Below are 19,643 nucleotides of genomic sequence, written 5' to 3'. Positions count from 1 at the left end.
CATCTTTTTCGGTATTCTTTTCTTTGTTGGTCCTGCCATTTCAAGCTTGTTAGGAGCACTGGGAGCATTCCTCGGCCCCCCAGTGCATAGTTTGGCCCACCTGACGACTCCTTTGGTCATGCCTACCCATGAAAATTAAATTTTGCATAAGCAAGCCGGTCTTTAGGTAGGCATGACGGGAAGGCCGAATGGTGCACTGGGGGTCCGAGTCCTCCTAACAGGCTCATTTACCTATTTCTTTTTTTATTAAAGTTCTTGAAAATGGCAGGACGAGAAAGAAAAGAAGACTGAAGCTGGAAAGATGGGGTATGTAGCTGTAGGGATATATCAGCAGGTCCGTTTGCACAAACCTGCTGATAGTTTCCCGTAAAAGGGGTTGGCCACTGTAAAGAAAAATTTTGCAGCTTCCTACATCAGTAATAGAGATGAGCGAGTAGCATAAGCGAAATTAGGGGGGGGGGCATGGGGGCAGTGGCTCCTGGGCCCACACTGGCATCGGCCCACTGAGGTCTCAGAGGCTTAATGCTGTCTGCAAAAGCTATTTCTTTTGCAGACAGCCTGAAGAGCGATGAGAAAGGACCTGTGGTGATGTTATAAGGGGGCGGGGCTGAGAACTGGAGAGGATTCTTGTGAATGAAGGACCTGTGGTGATGTCATTAGGGGGCGGGCTGAGAACGGGAGAAGATGCTGGTGCATGAAGGACATGTGATCATTGTCCTCTTATATCTCCTCCTGTAATGTGATAGATAGATAGGAGATAGATAGATAGATGATAGATAATAGATAGATAGATAGATAGATAGATAGATAGAGATAGGAGATAGATAGGTGATAGATTAATAGATAGATAGGAGATAGATAGGTGATAGATAATAGATAGATAGATGGATATCTAGCAGCTCATCACATATCTTGGATTGTACATGTATGATCACCCCTTTTAGGCTATGTTCACACTGCGTATGAATCCGTCCGTAGTTTGAACCGCGAATATACGCACGTAGTTTTAAGGTTGATGCGTTCGCTTTAAAGTTTACTATATACGCCCGCACAGTGCACACTACGTATGAGCTTACGGCCGGATCGTATACGGCGCCGTGAAAAATGAACAAGACCATTGTTTGAGGATGGAAATGTTGAAACTCACGGCCGTGGATTTCCATGCGGTCCCGTACAAAGTACTTATTTCAGCCAAATTGATTTTTCGATCCAAAAGGTTCTGTGTGGTTTACGGGGCTGGGCGAAGATTTCCAAGTAAATGACCTGCCTCAGATCGCTTCGAAACAGGCTAGGGAAGCATAACTGTAGTTTCAGCCGCACATGTACGGCGGCGTACGAAATGCGGCCGGACTCATACGCAGTGTGAACATAGCCTTAATGTCTAAAAACGTATTACCTATACCACTATTATTTTTAGGCAAAGATAATCTGGTTAAAAGGGTTCTCCAGAATTAAGAAAAAAAAACATAGTTGCTTTCTTCCAAAACAGCGCCACCCCTGCTCTTAGGTTGTGTGTGGTATTACAACTTGGCACTATTCATTTCAGTCGTATACCACACACAAACTGAGGACAAGAGTGGTGCTGTCTGTGGAAGAAGGCAGCTATATTTTTCTAATCTTAAGCACTTTAAATTTTTTAGTGGTTCTATATGTGAAATGTACAGAAGCCTCTTACACTGCTCTTTATCCTTATCCACTATGAGTAATGTAGAAGAATATTCCCTTTATTATTCAGAAAGCCTTGTCACCTGCTGAGGTTCCCTATGGGTAAGGTTGGTTGGGGGCCCACTCAGACTCACTCGCCCCCCCTAGGCTGAACCCCTAGCTACGCCCCTGGCGAGTAGTGAAATATTCAACTTTCGAATCGAATAGGCACCGAGATTCAAATATTCGAACGAATATTCAATCCCATTATTCCCAATATTCGATCCCATTATAGTCCATAGATTATGGTATTTGCACTCTTTTATATATTATACTGTATGGTGTGTATTGTACGTAAGTGCTGAAAAGCGCTGCAAGGAATAAACAGTTTACAGAGCATTTGGCACTGCATTTGGCTATGCATCCATGATGTGTGGCGTTTTCCATGCGGTTTCGGCATTGGCATTTGCCATCTGTGGATATTGTTTGATTGATGCAAGTCAAGCATGCTTTATGTCATATAAGCATTTACACTTGCTTGGAATTGGTGTTCTAAGTGCTGGACAATACAACACAGCAAGGGGGGCTTCCAATAAGATCCCTGCGGTGCACAGTGAGGGCAATTGTATGTGCTTATATAAAAGCCTTACTGATGCAGGAAGCTGTAACATTTTACTCTTTTTTTAACCATGCTATCTAATCTTATTCTCTTAATTTCCAGTAAGGAGACTGCTAAGGGCGCGTTCACACGTACAGGATCTGCAGCAGATTTGATGGCGCAGATTTGAATCTGCAGCAGATCCACAGCAGATTGGATGGCCCAGAATTGATTTGCTTTGAATCTGCAGCTTCAAATCTACGCCATCAATTCTGCTGCTGATCTGCTGCAGATCCTGTACGTGTGAACGCACCCTAAGGCTGGGTTCACACTACGTATATTTGAGGCTGTATGTTTGAGGCTGTATAGCAACCAAAACAAGGAGTGGATTGAAAACACAGAAAGGCTATGTTCACATAATGTTGTAATTGAGTGGATGGCCGCCATTTAATGGCAAATATTTGCTGTTATTTTAAAACAACGGCTGTTATATTGAAATAATGGAAGTTATTTACCGTTATATGGCGGCCATCCACTCAATTTCAACATTGTGTGAACAGATCCTTTCTGGGTTTTCAATCCACTCCTGGTTTTGGTTGCTATGAGGACCTGACATGAGGACCAAATACAGCCTGAAATATACATAGTGTGAACCCAGCCTAAAGCTGTCAGCTCAAAAAAAGAAAAAGGGACATGCACAAAAAGCTCAGCCAAAATACTTTATTGTAGACAATGGTAATACAAACAATACTAAACAGGGGCAGTAAAGTAGCCCTTGGCTTCTTCAGGGGTGTGGGACGCTCATGACACTTCTGAAGCAGTCATGGGTACAGTGTAACGCATGGGCTTTCTTTGTCCCCCCCCCCCTCTGTTCATAGTAATCAGTGACTCATGAGTGGCCACTAACACTAGCAAGCTCCCATTTTAAACTGGGTAACTTTTTGCCAATGTGCGCCCTGTTCACCTGATGGGCAGACGGGAACCTCCCCCTGTGCCCAATTTCCCATGATTTATGTTTGCAAGTAGATAGAAATCATGATGAAAATCTGCACCACCTCAGAGCTGGAGCAGATTTCTGAGGCCGCTACACGACAGACTCAGATTCTCTAAATATATAAATGTGTTGTGGGACATAAGGAGGTGGGTATTTAAAAGTTAAAGGGAACCAATTAGTATACTGTAGATCTACTGTGAAGCTCGCGGAGCATACCATGGCTCTCTGCCTGTCAGTGCGCAGTGCAGGGATGATTGACAGGCAGAGAGCCCACTAACAAGTCTCTGCCTGTCAATCATCCCCACACTGTACGGAAACCAAGACTATGCGTCCTTACTCATGGCTAGGGTAACAAGGTATGAGCAACATGTTATATGGTATATGTGCAGTGTCCCAGAACAGCCCTTCTCATGCTCATACTTTTATTATAACCAGTTCTGTTCTGGAAAGCTATGGTCCACTGCAAACTGTGTGTATTGTGTCACCCCTGCAGTGTTCAGGTCTGCTATTTCATTCATTTATTGCATGTATATTCAGGTATCAGTGTCTAATGGGATTATGTCGCCCTCCCAGTGTTTAAGTATGGTACTTCTCATGTATATTTCTCTGTATATGCCTAATGGTGTGATGATGCAATGGCTGGATGTCACGTGACTGTGCCCTGCTTTCATGGTAACACCAATGGTTATCGAGCTTTTGGCTGGGGTTACCATGTGACTTCCTGTTCTGCCTCAGTCTATCTCCTATCCCATAGGGAATAGGTTGTGTGTTTGTCCTCTCTCCCTGCTAAGAGAGAGGCCTGCGTGTGCTCTGCTGCTCCAGTCCACTGGCTGTGTTCCTGTCTCAAGTCTCAAGATTCTCATCTGGGTGTCGATTCTTCAGTCATTCTTCAGTTCCTCTCATCATCATCTTCTCTAATCATCAACAGCAAGTATTTCATTCAAGTCTCATTCCACCCAGCATCTCAACTTCAGTTTCACTACTACTCCCATCATTCAGCACGCTACTCTCACAGCCTATTGCAGCATCACCTATTTACTCTGCTTTATTCAAGTTTGCCTTATTCCCGGTTGCATCCGGAGAGACTGTTGCTACTAGTTACCACCGTTACAATAAATATACAACTACCGTTGTTTCTGAACCTTGGCATTGGTGTGATAATTGGTGCCCTGACTAAGGACAATGAGGAATCGCATGCCCAGTATTCCCGCATGGTCAGGAACCCGGTTTCCAGCTGTATCACCCTCGTGCCTACACCGTGACAACCCTATATCCTACAGCTGCCTCGGTTCCTGCCTGTTAGCACCATCTATACTGCGGAGTGGCCCCTAGGGGCCAGGGCTTAGCATTTTGGCGTCACGAACAGGATTACGATCGCATTGTGTGTCCCCAAGAGTGTGCCGCAACCCCAAAGAGACTTTGCCATATCACCATGGGGGTAATCGAGGCGCTCAGGGCCCTAGACTGTACACAAGATGGCCGCTGTCTTCTTCAGTTTCTAACTGCGCCATACCCCGGACAGGAAGGGGTTAACCGCCATATTGCCAAAGCGCGGGAATCGCCCGGCGCCATAGACTTTGCATTGACTGCTCCTGATTGGCTGCCTGCGCCAGATGACGTCACTGTTGCTGGGCAGGCTACTGGGCCGGAATTTCAGCCTCTGCGCTCCGCCTCCTCCCAGGTCCTCAAGACTACGCCAGTGCGCCACAAGATGGCGGCCCATGAGAAACGTTTGCCTGCTGGTGATACCGGAGCTGCCAGAAAGCAATCCTGCCCGCCTGCTAGCACCGCTCCCATCCTAAGGCGACACCAGCTGGGGCGCTGCCCCGTCGGACGACGAAAGTCACAGCCGGGCCTCCACTCCGGCCTCCGCTACTCAAGGCGGAGAATCCACGTCTGGTGCCAGCATCTCGCTGAAACCGGACCATTCCAGTGCCTCCGACTCGGCCTTCTCTACCGGAGGATCCATGTCACTGGAGGGCGATCCGTACGTAAGTAACCAGACTTTCTTGTTCCCCGTCCCGGGCCTCAAAGTAAAGGACTCGGCCAAGGCTCCAGTGTCCCCGGGTCTGTGGCGGCCTCCAGGGCGTGATTCGCCGCCCCTGCCGCAATGGACGCTCGGGCGTCGGCCTAAGATTATGCAGCTGATCAAGGACATTCAGCAGGCCCTCGCTGCCCTGCCGCCTGCCACTAAAGCTGCGACCGCCATGCCCACTGCGGCACCTGCAGCTCCCACTACAGCAGGGCAGTCCCCAGCAGCTAACACTGCCTCTTCCACAGCCGTGGCTAAAGCCACCAACGCTTCTACTACCGTCACCTGTAATGTGGCCACTGTCATTTCAATTATGACTACTGTGACCCCCAGCATTGTGGTCACCACTGCATCCAGCGATGCTTCTGCTCCAGTCCCTCCACGCTTCTATTATCCGTGGGAGAAGAAAAAGCAGAAGAAGGAGAAGGGGCCTTATGAGGTTCCTCCTGCCTCTTCACCATAATTCGCTATAGAGACCAAAGTCCCTAAACTGTTCCTGTTTTGTTGTTGTTCCTGTGTGATTAAGAATTCCTATGCAACGTTCAAGGTTTGTGCCTGGTCCTCCTGACCAAGTTTCCTTATTATCATCTAGCTATGTGCTGATGGACACTCATTGACCAAACTGTTCTCTAGTGCCTGTCCCAGAGCCTTTACATGGACGATGGTGTATATTGCCTAAAGAGACTCTACCACACAGAGACACTTGTCCAGTTCTTCCTAAAGCACTTTTCATGATTATGTAATTGTCAGAGGTTTATTATTGCACTTCAGTATTGCACTTCAGTAGTCAAAAGTCTATTTTCATGTCAGAGTCATATATATGTATATTTTCCTACCTCTGAGTGAGCAGAAAAGTCATTTAGATAGTCTCAGAGTAAAGTGTGTCTTTTGAAAAGTATTTCTTCTCACAGTGCATATTCTCATGTCAGAGTCAGACAGTTTCCTCCTCCTCTGAGTAAGAAGTCAGTATATATCTATAGCCTCAGAGAAAGTGTATTTTCTAAAGGAGTATTTTCTAAAGAGTGTATTTTTCAGAAGGATCTTCTATTTTCTCCATGCATAGTATTATTATATCTACAGCTGGAAAGATTATTGGAGCCAGTTTTTTTCAGATGTCTTCAGAGTTATGTGAGCCAATCCTCCTCCAGACCTCGCAGTATTTGTTGTCTGTTGTATTTCCCTTCCTTTTGTTCCCAGTGTCTGTTCACCTCTGTCTTGTCCCTACACACCGTAGTTGCTACACATAGTCATACTTAACCTTTCCATTTGTTCATACATATTGCACCTTGGATGCCTTTTCGTGTGTTCGGCCTATTGAGTAATTGTGTCGCGTGATTGACTGGTATGTATGGTGGGCCAAATGTATGCTTGCTTTTGTTATTTTATTCTTTCTCTTCCAGGTGTCCAAGACACTTCACACACACACACCCAAGGCAGTACACAGGTCTTCACAGTTCTCTTTTCCCAGTAGGGTAACACTTTATATTGAAAACCTACTGTCTAACTGGCTGGAATATTGAGGGTCCCCCGCTAGCAGTTAAGTTGTCCTGGCTTCCATGTCAGATGGTCCACGCACTAACTACCTGTAACCAGAGTACGTTAGGCACCCCTAGGTGAAGTCCTGCCACCAGGGTTCTCTCTCTTCTTAGTTTCACTTTGTCACCTGTGCCTTGAGCGAGGGAAACACACATCTACATATTCACCCACACTAACATTTCTTCCTCTTGTCTTGTTGTCCTGGTCCTCTATGTTCATTCGGCCACATCTACCTCAACTTGTGGTTCGCCGAGGTCGGCTCATTTCTAGTAGGGAGGTATGCAGCGTCCCAGAACAACCCTTCTCATGCTCATACTTTTACAATAACCAGTTCTGTTCTGGAAAGCTATGGTCCACTGCAAACTGCGTGTATTGTGTCACCCCTGCAGTGTTCAGGTCTGCTATTTCATTCATTTATTGCATGTATATTCAGTTATCGGTGTCTAATGGGATTATGTCGCCCCCCAGTGTTTAAGTATGGTACTTCTCACGTATATTTCTCTGTATATGCCTAATGGTGTGATGATGCAATGGCTGGATGTCACGTGACTGTGCCCTGCTTCCATGGTAAGTCTATCTCAGTCTATCAGCCTCAGTCTATCTCCTATCCCATAGGGAATAGGTTGTGTGTTTGTCCTCTCTCCCTGCTAAGAGAGAGGCCTGCGTGTGCTCTGCTGCTCCAGTCCACTGGCTGTGTTCCTGTCTCAAGTCTCAAGATTCTCATCTGGGTGTCGATTCTTCAGTCATTCTTCAGTTCCTCTCATCATCATCTTCTCTAATCATCAACAGCAAGTATTTCATTCAAGTCTCATTCCAGCCAGCATCTCAACTTCAGTTTCACTACTACTCCCATCATTCAGCACGCTACTCTCACAGCCTATTGCAGCATCACCCATTTACTCTGCTTTATTCAAGTTTGCCTTATTCCCGGTTGCATCCGGAGAGACTGTTGCTACTAGTTACCACCGTTACAATAAATATACAACTACCGTTGTTTCTGAACCTTGGCATTGGTGTGATAATTGGTGCCCTGACTAAGGACAATGAGGAATCGCATGCCCAGTATTCCCGCATGGTCAAGAACCCGGTTTCCAGCTGTATCACCCTCGTGCCTACACCGTGACAACCCTATATCCTACAGCTGCCCCGGTTCCTGCCTGTTAGCACCATCTATACTGCGGAGTGGCCCCTAGGGGCCAGGGCTTAGCATTTGCACAAGTGCAACAAATTAGCACCATCACGTGACATCAGAAGGGGGAGAGACATACCCATCCCCCAATAAAATGTTATCTAGAGATGCGGATACGGACAATTATAAATATTAAGCATGCAAAAAGTACAAAAAGTGCAAAATATACAAAGATACAATATAATAAATATCAGTATATGTATGTCAAATCATTTTTATAGTTGAGGCCTCGTGGAGATCATTTATGAAGTCCAGCATTTTTTACGCCGGGCTTACAAATGTCCCCGCAGCTCTGGAGCTCAGGGGATTTATGTAGAGACGCATTGCCTCTACAAAAATCCAGAGCGCACGGAGCCCGTCCGTGCGAAAATTTTGAAACCTACGCCAGCTCCGAGCTGGCATAGGTTTCAGTATAATTTTTCCTCCGCAAAAATAATAAATGCGGCGCCCGCAGAGGCTGCGCCCCCCGTAAAGCCCCCTCTCCGCCCCACTGGCAAAGGTGGAGCAAATGGGGCTGATGCTGAAAAAAAATATTCGCAAAAATACCCTTTGCGAATATTTTTACGCCAATCAGCCCCATCTGCGTCTAACGAAAGGCATTTTCGCCTTGTCCCCTCTAGTGTCTAGAAGTAAAATCCAATGAGCCTCTCTCAGATGTAGCTGGTAGGCCCAGTCCACCCCTCGCTTAGGCTTGTTGACTCTATGCCGCATATGCCTAGAGATGACATACTTCCTTGATGGCATTCGGCAAAATGGTGAGATAGGCCAGAGAGATTTCTGCTGAAGATGGGTCTGGACGCAGCAGTAGCATCTGAGATATGTTCAGCCAACCTCTTTTTTTAGTTTTGTGGTAGTGCATCCAACATACTGTAGAGAAGAAAGCGTGCATTCTGCAAGATAAATCACATAGGTTGTGTTACAATTGATGCATGTATTGATGTTAAATTTCTGTCCAGAAGCACATGACACAAAAAATTTGCATGTAGGAGAATATATGCAGATGAGACAACTGGTTTGTCCACATGCAAAAAACAAACAAACTGTGTGGCTAACCAGGTGCAAGGTGAAGGAACCTCCAAGACACTGGGCGATAAAACATTGGCTAGGGACTTGCCTTGTCTCTCCCCCTTCTGATGTCACGTGATGGTGCTAATTTGCTGCACTTGTGCATATACTATATAACATGTTGCTCATACCTTGTTACCCTAGCCATGAGTAAGGACGCATAGTCCGAAACGCGTCACCAGTTTTTCCTTGAACATCAATGTTTTTTTTACTTTTATTTGTATTTGTTCGCAATAAAGACTTTCTCATTTTTACTTATTTTGGAGCCGGAGGACATTTCTGCATTTTTACAATTACCTGTTGTATATGTGTGCAAATTGGTATATAATTGGTGTCAATACAATAGATTGCTTTACAGTTCTTTTATCCAAACTAAGAATTCCCTTTTCTAGTTCCTCAGAGTCAGAAGATGAGCCATATGAAGTAAAAAGAGCCAGAGAGATTAATCGGGTGTTTGGTCCAAGAGGAAGCCTAAATGCCTATGACTTGATACTAGATTTACATAACACCACATGTAACATGGGCGTCTGCCTGATCATCAGTGGGACTCACAAGCACCTGGAGTTGCATGCATGCCACTACATACAGGTACATGTAGCAATATTATCGAGCTATACATTAAAATGGGTTAAGATGGTATTATTCCCTTTTCACCCTATGACAGCACCCATGGAGAGCGTCCACCTCCTCATCAGACAGCAAACAGTCACCAGGAATTTTCCATAAATAGTGGTTCGGTTTCCTGTCTGGCCAGCAGGAGGTGGCGGTATTCACTGCTGCAGGTTACCAGGATTTTTTTCTTGAAAAAGAGCTGAGGATCCTCAGGGAATCACATTACTAGTAATTCGGGGTGATCCTGCTGGCGTAAGTCCTTACATAGTGGTCCTTACATGGTCCATACATGGTGGTCTGTGGTCCGGCTCCCCCGTGTAGCTCCGGGCAGTTCCCCCTCTGTCTCCTCCGTCGGTCCGGAAGGGAGAGTTCTCAGGAAGATAAGGGAAGACAGGGCTACTGTTATCCTCCTGGCACCCTTTTGACCCAAAAGGGTATGGTTTACCTGGCTCCAGAAGCTCTCAGTAGCCAGACTGTAGGTTGTTCCGGATCTCCCAGACCTTCTTTCTCGGGGCCCAGTGTTTCATCCTCACTGTACCAGTCTGCACCTGACGGCCTGGCTATTGAAAGGGCACTTATGTTAGAACGAGGTTTATCAGAGTCTGTCATTTCCACACTTCTGGCCAGTAGAAAAATGGTTATGTCTCAAATTTATTTGCGTACCTGGAAAGCCTTTTGTAGGTTCCTAGCATCTCCAGTCAATCTCTTAGAACCTCCTGACATTCCCAAGATTCTGGAATTCTTGCAGGAAGGGCTTAATAAGAATCTTAGGCCCAGTACTCTAAAGGTTCAGATTTCTGCCCTTAGTGCTTTATATGATTACAAGATAGCAGATCACCCTTGGATAAAACGGTTTGTTAGAGCAGTTTCCAGGCTATGTCCCACTTTAAAATCAAGACTCCCATGGGATTTAAATATAGTTCTAAATGCCCTGACTCTCCCTCCATTTGAGCCCTTAGAGGAGACTTCTGATAAGATCCTTACCCTAAAGTTGTCCTTCCTCCTGGCGGTCACCTCTGCCAGAAGAGTGGGAGAAATCTCTGCCTTCTCAATAAATGCCCCATACATGTCTATTCTTCAGGACAGAGTCATTCTATCTATCGATCCTACTTTCCTCCCTAAAGTGGCAACAGATTCCCACCGTTCTCAGTTCAGTTCAGTCCTTCTGTTCAGAGCCTAGAAATGAGGGTGAGGAAAGATTTCATCGGCTAGATGTCAGACGCTGTTTACTTTAGCGAGGTGGATTAAAGATTGTATTACCTTAGCCTATTCTTCTTCAAACCTTCCTGTACCTAATGGGTTTGGGGCCCACTCCACCAGATCCGTAGCAGCCTCATGGGCTGAGAGGGCCTCGGACACTATAGACCAAATCTGTAGGGCAGCCACGTGGAGTTCTCCGCATAAATTCATTAAAGGACAACTCCCGTGGGACCCCCAAAAAAAAAAAAACACAGACACACACAGACACCATACTCACCATCTCTCCGGTGACGATCGCCACTCGATTCGCCCGCCGTCCGCCTCTCCGTTGCCGCCGTCCGCCATCCAGCGATGTCTCCGACTTCCGGTTCCAGGGGATGGAAAAGGCTGCCAGTGCGCTTGCGCACCGGCAGCCTTTTCATTGGCTGGAGCGCATCACATGGCTTCCAGCAAGCTCAGCCAATCAGGGCTGAGCAAGCTGGAAGCCATGTGATGCGCTCCAGCCAATGAAAAGGTTGCTGGTGCGCATGTGCACCAGCAGCCTTTTCATCCCCATTCACTTTGCATGAAGACGCCGAGGAGGAAGAAGACCCGGACCGCCCCCCGGCTCTGACGTCGTCGTCACCAGATGCCGCCCGGGAGAAGAGGACCGTGACGATCGTAATAGGTAATGTATATATTCTTTAACTTCCGGGCGGGGGGTTGGGGGTCCGAAAGTGGGGGAAGGGGGCCAGGCCGGGTATTTAACCACATTACAAAGTTATATAACTTTGTAATGTGTGTTAAATGAGCAAAAAAAAATTTTTGTGGGAGTTGTCCTTTAAGCACTATAGATTGCTTCTAACCGCTACAGAGGACTTAGCATTTTACAGAAAAGTTCTGCAGGCAGTGGTCCCTCACTAAAATAGACTATTCTATTCTCCATGGGTGCTAGGGTGATAGGGTGAAAAGGGAAAACTAAAATTATGTACGGTAATTGTTTTTCTTTGAGCCCATGACAGAGCCCACCTAATACCCACCCTATAGATTGTATATTTGTAAATAGGGATTTACACAAAGTTGTTTATATAGTTGCCCATTTTTGTGATAAATAACATATAAAAAAATTACAAAATTTTATAAAAAAAAAAATAAAAATTTTTTTTGTTAGCCTGAGTTAAAAGTTAGCTCTTGTCTAAATTGATTAGAAAGCCCTAATATAGTGAGTCCTACTAGGTAGTAGACTGTGCTTTTTTGTACTGAATTTTTGTTGACGAGTGGGGATGATGGGAAGTCCGGCCTATTTATGTAAAATTCCTGGTGACTGTTTTCTGTCTGATGAGAAGGAGGTGGAGGCTCTCCATTGGTGCTGTCATGGGCTCAAAGAAAAACAATTACCGCATGTAATTTTAGTTTTTTTTGAGGAATCCAAACGTTGTGAGTCACTTACCATCGTGGTCTCTCACCACAACCAGTGGTTGACAGAGTGGGCATTTCCTGGAGGATTGGCACATCCTCAGAAGCAGGTAGAAGCAGAGAGCACTAGTAGCTGTTGGGACACCAGTGGCGGGGGATTGGGGCAGAAGTATGGTTTATTTTTTATTTGTGCAGCACTCAAGGCAATTTTTAAAAACAAAAACATATTCCTGTACAGCATCTTAAAGGCAATGGCTACAATGGACACATTGTGCCAAAAAATCGTCATGTTGAAGTGACTGCATGACATCACATTGCAGCTGATGAATGAATGTGGTCGTCATTAAACTCTCAAATTGTTGTGACCAGCTTTCCATCCTTTTATTAGCTGTGATCAGGGCCGGATTAAGGTTAGTGGAGGCCCTCTGCGACAGTTTTGTTGGGGTCCCCCTATTTTTTTCCTCCAAAAAGAAACTTCAGCAATCTATACAAATGGCTGCTTACTGTTAAAGGATTTAGCATGTACCCATCCTCGCTCCTAAGGCATCCTCCTCTGTTGTGCATGTGATGGTCACTTGAGGAAGATGTCAGGCCTAGAGACAGGAGCGAGGAGGGGTGAGTATCAGGGTGTGCTCTCACATTGTTATTGTGTTAATAACGCAATGTGAGAATCTGCTCTTATCCACTACAGCGATATCTGCTCTTATCCACCACAGCTAGCATATGCAATTGTGAATCGCTGGCAGAACCTGGACTTGGTAGTCTAGCTCCTATCTGCAATTCCCAATCATATACTGTACACTAGCTGAATCAGTAAAGAGCACCCACAAAGTACTTAACCCATAGCTGCACCAGGATGTTACTGAACGTCCTGGTGCTACTAAGGGCGTTCAGAGGGGGGTCGCTCTGAACTGGCGCAATCCTGGGTGCTATATGCAGCCCGGGACCGAGGCTATTAGCGGGCACGGTCCGATTGCCGTGCCCACTAATTAAGTATTTAGATGCAGCTTTCAAAATTGACATACTGGCCCTCTTCCCTGGTGGTCTAGCGGGGGGGATTGCCCAGGGGGGCTTCTTGTGTGTGTGTGTAAAAAAGTAAATAAATGTTTTTTTTATTAATAAAAAATCCCCTCCCCTAATAAAAGTTTGAATCACCCCCCTTTCCCCATTTTATAAATAATAATAAAAAAAAAACATATTTGGTATCGCCGCGCTCATAATCGCCTGAACTATTAAATTATCACATTCCCGATCTTGCATGGTAAACAGCGTAAGCGACAAAAAATGCGCATTTGTGCATTTTTGGTCACATTAAATATGCGCATATGCGCAATCAAGGTACCGATAGAAAGTACAGATCATGGCGCAAAAAGTGACACCTCACACAGCCCCATAGACCAAAGGATAAAAGCGTTATAAGCATGGTAAAAGAGCAATTTTAAGTAACATAATATTCTTAAAAAAGGTTTAAATTTTTGGGGGAACAAGTATAACAAGTCAGTTTTACCCTATGGCAAATGGTGTACTACCCCCCCCCCCCCCAAATAAAATAAAATAAAAAATTGTCTTTTTTTATTCAATTTCACCACACTGGCAGTGGAGGGGTTAACTACAATACTAGGGGTATCCTGGGGGTGGTGGTGGTGGTGGTGGGGGGGGGGGGGTTGGGGGTTGTTATCCCACTCCACTGTCAGGCTGCTCTTAGTACTGTAGTTAAGTTCTCCACTGCCAGGATGCCCCTAGTATTGTAGTTAACCCCCCCCCTTCCAGGATGACCCTAGTAATGTATATAGCCCCCCTCCAGGATGCCCCTAGTAATATATATAACCCCCCCCCCCCTCCAGGATGCCCCAAGTAATGTATATAGCCAGGGCCGGCGTCAGCACGTGGCGTACTCGGGCAAGTGCCGGGGCCCACAGCCGCTCAAGGGGCCCCCCGGCACTTGCCCGAGCAATGAGCCAATGGATATCGCCAGCAATGGCCGACAGTGAGTACGGGGGATGCGGCGGGCCGCATTGCTGGCGACATCCGGGGGGTGTGGCGTTGCTGGGCGGATGCGACGTCCTCAATGACGTCCTGGGCTGGGCCTTCCTCCGCAGCGCTTCAGGACGTGATCCCCTCAGCAGGCGCAGAGCGATGACGTAATCGCGCCTGCTAGCGGATCCGTCCCTGCGGCGCACAGAAGGGAGAAGCCAGGAAGAAGAGGACCGTCCCTTGGATTAGGTGAGTATGATTTTTTGTTTTGTGTTAAGGCAGAGCAGGGGGCATCTACTATGGGGCAGGGGCCATCTACTATGGGACAGGGTAGGGGTCATCTACTATGGGACAGGGTAGGGGTCATCTACTATGGGGCAGAGGAGGGGGCATCTACTATGGGACAGGGGCCATCTACTATGGGACAGGGTAGGGGTCATCTACTATGGGACAGGGTAGGGGTCATCTACTATGGGACAGGGTAGGAGTCATCTACTATGGGACAGGGCAGGGGGAATCTACTATGGGACAGGGCAGGGGACATCTACTATGGGTCAGGGCAGGGGTCATTACTATGGGGACAGAGGGCATTATTACTATATGGGGGCACAGCATGGGGACACAAACCTTCTTACTTTACTGCACATGGCACCAAGCAGCGGAGTTACTAATGTATAGGAGCCTATGGGTGGGGAAAAGGGAAGGAAGTTGCTGGAAATGTGCGGAGCCTAAGATGTTTGTCTCACAGGTTCTGAAGAGAAGAATTGTAGCTGGAAGAAATCATCATGGTGGTCTGGGCCGGATGGCGAGGAAACGGAGAGCGATCGCATCAGATCAAAGAAGACGTCACCTGTGAGTTACCGAATTATGTTTGTTGTTTTTTTCGTTATTTTGTCAAACTTTATTTGGTAGGTGTGCCCCGAGGTAAAAAAAGGTAATCAGCAGTGTAGTATATACTTTTTATCCTTCTGTATGAGTGTGTATATATCTCTCCATTCTGTGTATGTATACAGCATTGTATTATATACTTATTATCCTCCTACTGTATGAGTGTGTGTATATATGTGCTCGAGAGATAGATATATACACACTCAAACAGGAGGGGGGATAATAAGTATATAACACAGCTGATCCCCTACACAGAATCAAGAGCTAGAGACCCTCTAACAATGATGCCATATAATTTGCTATTCGAAGGGGCCCGCCGAGGCTCTCTCGACCAAGGGCCCACAAAAACCTGGAGCCGGCCCTGTATATAGCCCCCCCCTTCAGGATGCCCCTAGTATTGTAGTTAACCCCCCAATATGCCCCTAATACTGTAGTTGCCCCCCCTTCCAGTATGCCCCTAGTAGTGTATATAACCCCCCCTCCAGGATGCCCCCAGTAATGTATACAACCCCCCCCCCCCCCCAGGATGCCCCTAGTAATGTATATAACTTCCCTCCCTCCAGGATGCCCCAAGTAATGTATATATTCCCCCCCCCCCCACTCCAGGATTCCCCTAGTAATGTATTTAACCCCCACCCCCTCTAGGATGCCCCTAGTAATGTATATGATCCCCCCTTCCTCCAGGATGCCCCTAGTAATGCATTTAACCCCCACCCCCTCTAGGATACCCCTAGTAATGTATATAACCCCCACCCCCCCTCTAGGATGCCCCTAGTAATGTATATAATCCCCCCCCCCTCTGCTTGGATTTCGCAAGTGGGGAGGGGCCAGACACACCTCACTGCTTAGTGTCTTGCCCCTCCCCCCACTTGCTAACTCCAGCAAGTAAGGGGTTAACCCCTTACTTGCTGGTGTGGGCACACTGTTGATGGCTGGCAGATTTTAAAGGACAACTCCGGGCAAAACTATTTTTTAATATGTTATTACTTATGGAAAGTTAGACAAATTTCTAATGTACATTAATTATGGGAAATGCACATATAGGGCTAATTCCCTTAATTTAGAAGATCATGAAGACTTCAGATTCTCTAAAAAAAACGTGACGTCACGAACCGGATGTGTAATTACAATGGAGTGTCCAGCAGGGGGCGCACTATATATAGAAGTCAATGAGTACCATTGACTTCTATATATAGTGCGCCCCTGCTGGACACTCCATTGGAATTACAATGGATGTGTTTGTAAATGTAATAGACAGTATGTTTTTGATTGAATACATTTATGGAATACTTTGGGGAGCAAGTGTCCTTGCTCCCCAAAGTAATCCGTAAATGTATTTAACCAGTACGTTTGGATGGCACCGAGCAGGGAGGGAGAGAAGTGCATCTACCTCCCCCCTCCCTCCCTGCTCTGTGCTGCTGCTGCCACATATACACAGTACTACTCCCCCATTATCTGCTCATATTATGAGCAGATAATGGGGGAGTAGTACCTGTGCTATCCCTATAACGAACGCCGCAGCACAGCTGCTTGTCACAAAGGCTTCAGCATGTCCCCTCAGCCGCTCCCCCTCCTCCTCCTAGCTAAAAAGTTCTTACTATTGCGCCGATCATCGCCGCCACTTACCACTGCTCACCACCGCTCACCGCTGCTGCTCTTTGCGCCCACATACCGCTTCCCGTTCCGCACTGCATGCCGGCCGGGGACAGGAAGCACCCCCACCCCACAGGGAGCACAGCGCTCCCGGTGCTTCCTGTCACCGGCCGGCATGCAGTGCGGACCGGGAAGCGGTATGTGGGCGCAGAGAGCAGCGGCAGTGAGCGGTGGTGAGAGGCGGTAAACGGCGGTAAGCAGCGGCAATCGGCGGTGATGATCGGCGCAATAGTAAAAACTTGTTAGCTGGGAGGAGGAGGGGGAGCGGCGGAGGGGGCATCCTGAAGCTCTTGGGACAAGCAGCTGTGTGGCGGCGGCGTTCGTTATGGGGATAGCACAGGTACTACTCCCCCATTATCTGCTTATAATATGAGCAGATAATGGGAGTAGTAGTACTGTGTATATGTGGCAGCAACAGCAGCACCGAGCAGGGGGGGAGGTGGATGCACTTCTCTCTCTCCCTGCTCATTGGTACTCATTGACTTCTATATATAGTGCGCCCCCTGCTGGACACTCCATTGTAATTACACCCCTGGTTCGTGACGTCACGTTTTTTTTAGAGAATCTGAAGTCTCCCTGATCTACTAAATTAAGGAAAATAGCCCTATATGTGCATTTCACATAATTAATGTACATTAGAAATTTGTCTAACTTTCCATAAGTAGTAACATATTAAAAAATAGTTTTTGCCGAATTTCTCCTTTAATGTTAAATAAAATGAGGGGTGTGGGGTGTTTTATTTGAATTTAAAAAAATCTTGGTGTATTGTGTTTTTTAAATTTATTTACAGGCTTATTAGTGGAAACTGCCTAATAGGCGGCATCCATTACTAAGTCGGGGCTTCGTGTTTACCGATAAAATGGCTAACACTAAACCCCCCTTTATTACCCCAGCAACCCCCCCCCCTCTGGGATATTTAAAGCGGAGCTACTATTGATCACTACAGAACATGGCAAGGTCCAGGGGGCCTTGCTAGAAAGAAACAGTGTGTGTATTATGGCAACCTAGGGCACCCCTACCAAATAACGTTCTACACAAAACACACAAAAAATGTTATTCAGTGACTCACGGGTGATGTCTTGTTTGATGTGAGGCGTCGCTTTCCTTTTCCACTCCATCCGCCCCAGACCACCATGATGATTTCTTCCAACTACAATTCATCTCTTTAGAACCTGCCAGACAAACATCTTAGTCTTCAATTATATACCCTAACCACGCTGGGAGGTATAGATACAATGGAATCAGTACTAGAGTATTAGTTAATATACCCATTTTTCCCCAGTGGTTAAAATTTAACTTTTATTATGTCCTTTCTATATGCATAAGCATGAAAAGTGCAGATTAAAATATCGCTATGCGCTACAGTATTACTTAAGCTGATTGCTTTATAATGATAAAGCAGACTATAATGACATTGGGATTTAATAACTTCCCCAGCACGTACCACGGGACATTGGACAATGTATCATGAATTCATTGCATATGGAAAAACAACACAGCATCAAATAAGCACAAAACACTGATGCTGTATTGTCCCCTGGTAAGGCAAAGGTTGCTGTAGGGCTTCGCTGTAGATAGTCACTCTGTCGAAGGCTTTGAGCGTTTTTTGTATACGTTCACTAACTTTCTCTCCTTCCTTTGGCCATGAGGAGTGATCACAGCGTAAAGTCCCAGTAAGCTAATGCCCACATGCCTAATGCCTCCTGCTGTGCCCCCATATAGTAATAATTCCCCCTGCTATGCACCCCCAGGCATAGTAATAATGCCCCCTGCTGTGCCCTCCATATAGTAATAATGCCTCCTGCTGTGCCCTGCATCGTGATAAATCCCCCTGCTGTCCCCCCATATAGTAATAATGCCCCTTCATTACTTTGTCCCTGAAGTAATAATACCTTCCCTGCTGTGCCATCCATAGTAATAATGCCCATTCATGCTTTGCCGCTATAGTAATAATGCCTTCCCTGCTGTGCCATCCATAATAATAATGCCTTCTCTGCTGTGCCATCCATAGCATAAATGCCCCTTCCCTGCTTTGCCCCTATAGTAATAATGCCTTCCCTGCTGTGCCATCCATAGCAATAATGCCTATTCACTGCTTAGCCCCATGCTAATTGTCACCTGCTTTTCCCTTAGCTAAAAAACAAACAACAACAAAAAACATCTCATACTCACCTAATCCAGGCATGGAGTGGCTCCCTCTACCTTCTCCTGCTTGTCAGCCTTGGGACGGAACCTCCAGTGGGCACATCACTGCGCCTGCTGGAAGAATTCCAGTGCTGCAGAGAGAGAGGTCCAGAGAGGGGACGCACTCAATTACACAGCTCAGCTAATGATAATGCCACCATGCCCCCTCCCTGACCCCTACCCGCCATCCAGAGTGCAATAGATTGCTACTGAGCAGAGAGGGGGGCTTCCCACTGGCACCCCCCTGCTTTGGGCACCCCAGGTGATCACCTGGCCCGCCCAGCTATAGAAACGGCCCTGCAGGCTGGTATTATTAGGCTGGGGAGGGCCAAAATAAATGGCCCTTCCCACCCTGGTACTACTAAGCTGCTGCTGTTTGTTTTTTACCTGGCTGGTTATAGAAAAGAGAGGGCGTCCTACACATTTTTTTTTTAAATAAATAATTTTAAAATAAAACATGTAGGATCCCCCTATTTCTCCAACAAATGGTTACTAAAAGTCAATCAATAGGTTACATGAATCCCAAAATGGTGCCAATACAACGAATAATTTGTCCTGCAGAAAAACAGGCCCTCATATGGCTACGTCGACCAAAATAAACCAATGGTATAACTCTTGGAAGGCAGCAATGAAAAAAGTAAGGCTGAGTTCACACTGCATTTTTGCAGTCCGTTTAATC

At 46.4% G+C, this 19,643-nt stretch overlaps 1 protein-coding gene across 1 annotated transcript in view; it reads left to right on the top strand.

The window, feature by feature from the left end:
• Positions 1 to 19,643, top strand: part of ACY3 (aminoacylase 3) — a 43,175-nt gene that overhangs the window by 2,524 nt on the left and 21,008 nt on the right. Inside the window, exon 3 of the mRNA XM_069979242.1 lies at positions 9,451 to 9,646. Within this exon, the coding sequence (XP_069835343.1) occupies positions 9,451 to 9,646 (196 nt within the window). The remainder of the gene's footprint in view (positions 1 to 9,450; positions 9,647 to 19,643) is intronic.

The sequence above is a fragment of the Dendropsophus ebraccatus genome, chromosome 8, assembly GCF_027789765.1.
Source record: "Dendropsophus ebraccatus isolate aDenEbr1 chromosome 8, aDenEbr1.pat, whole genome shotgun sequence".
NCBI lineage: Eukaryota > Metazoa > Chordata > Amphibia > Anura > Hylidae > Dendropsophus > Dendropsophus ebraccatus.
Note: the sequence above shows the minus strand (reverse complement) of the source record. Positions and strands in the feature narration are given on the sequence as shown.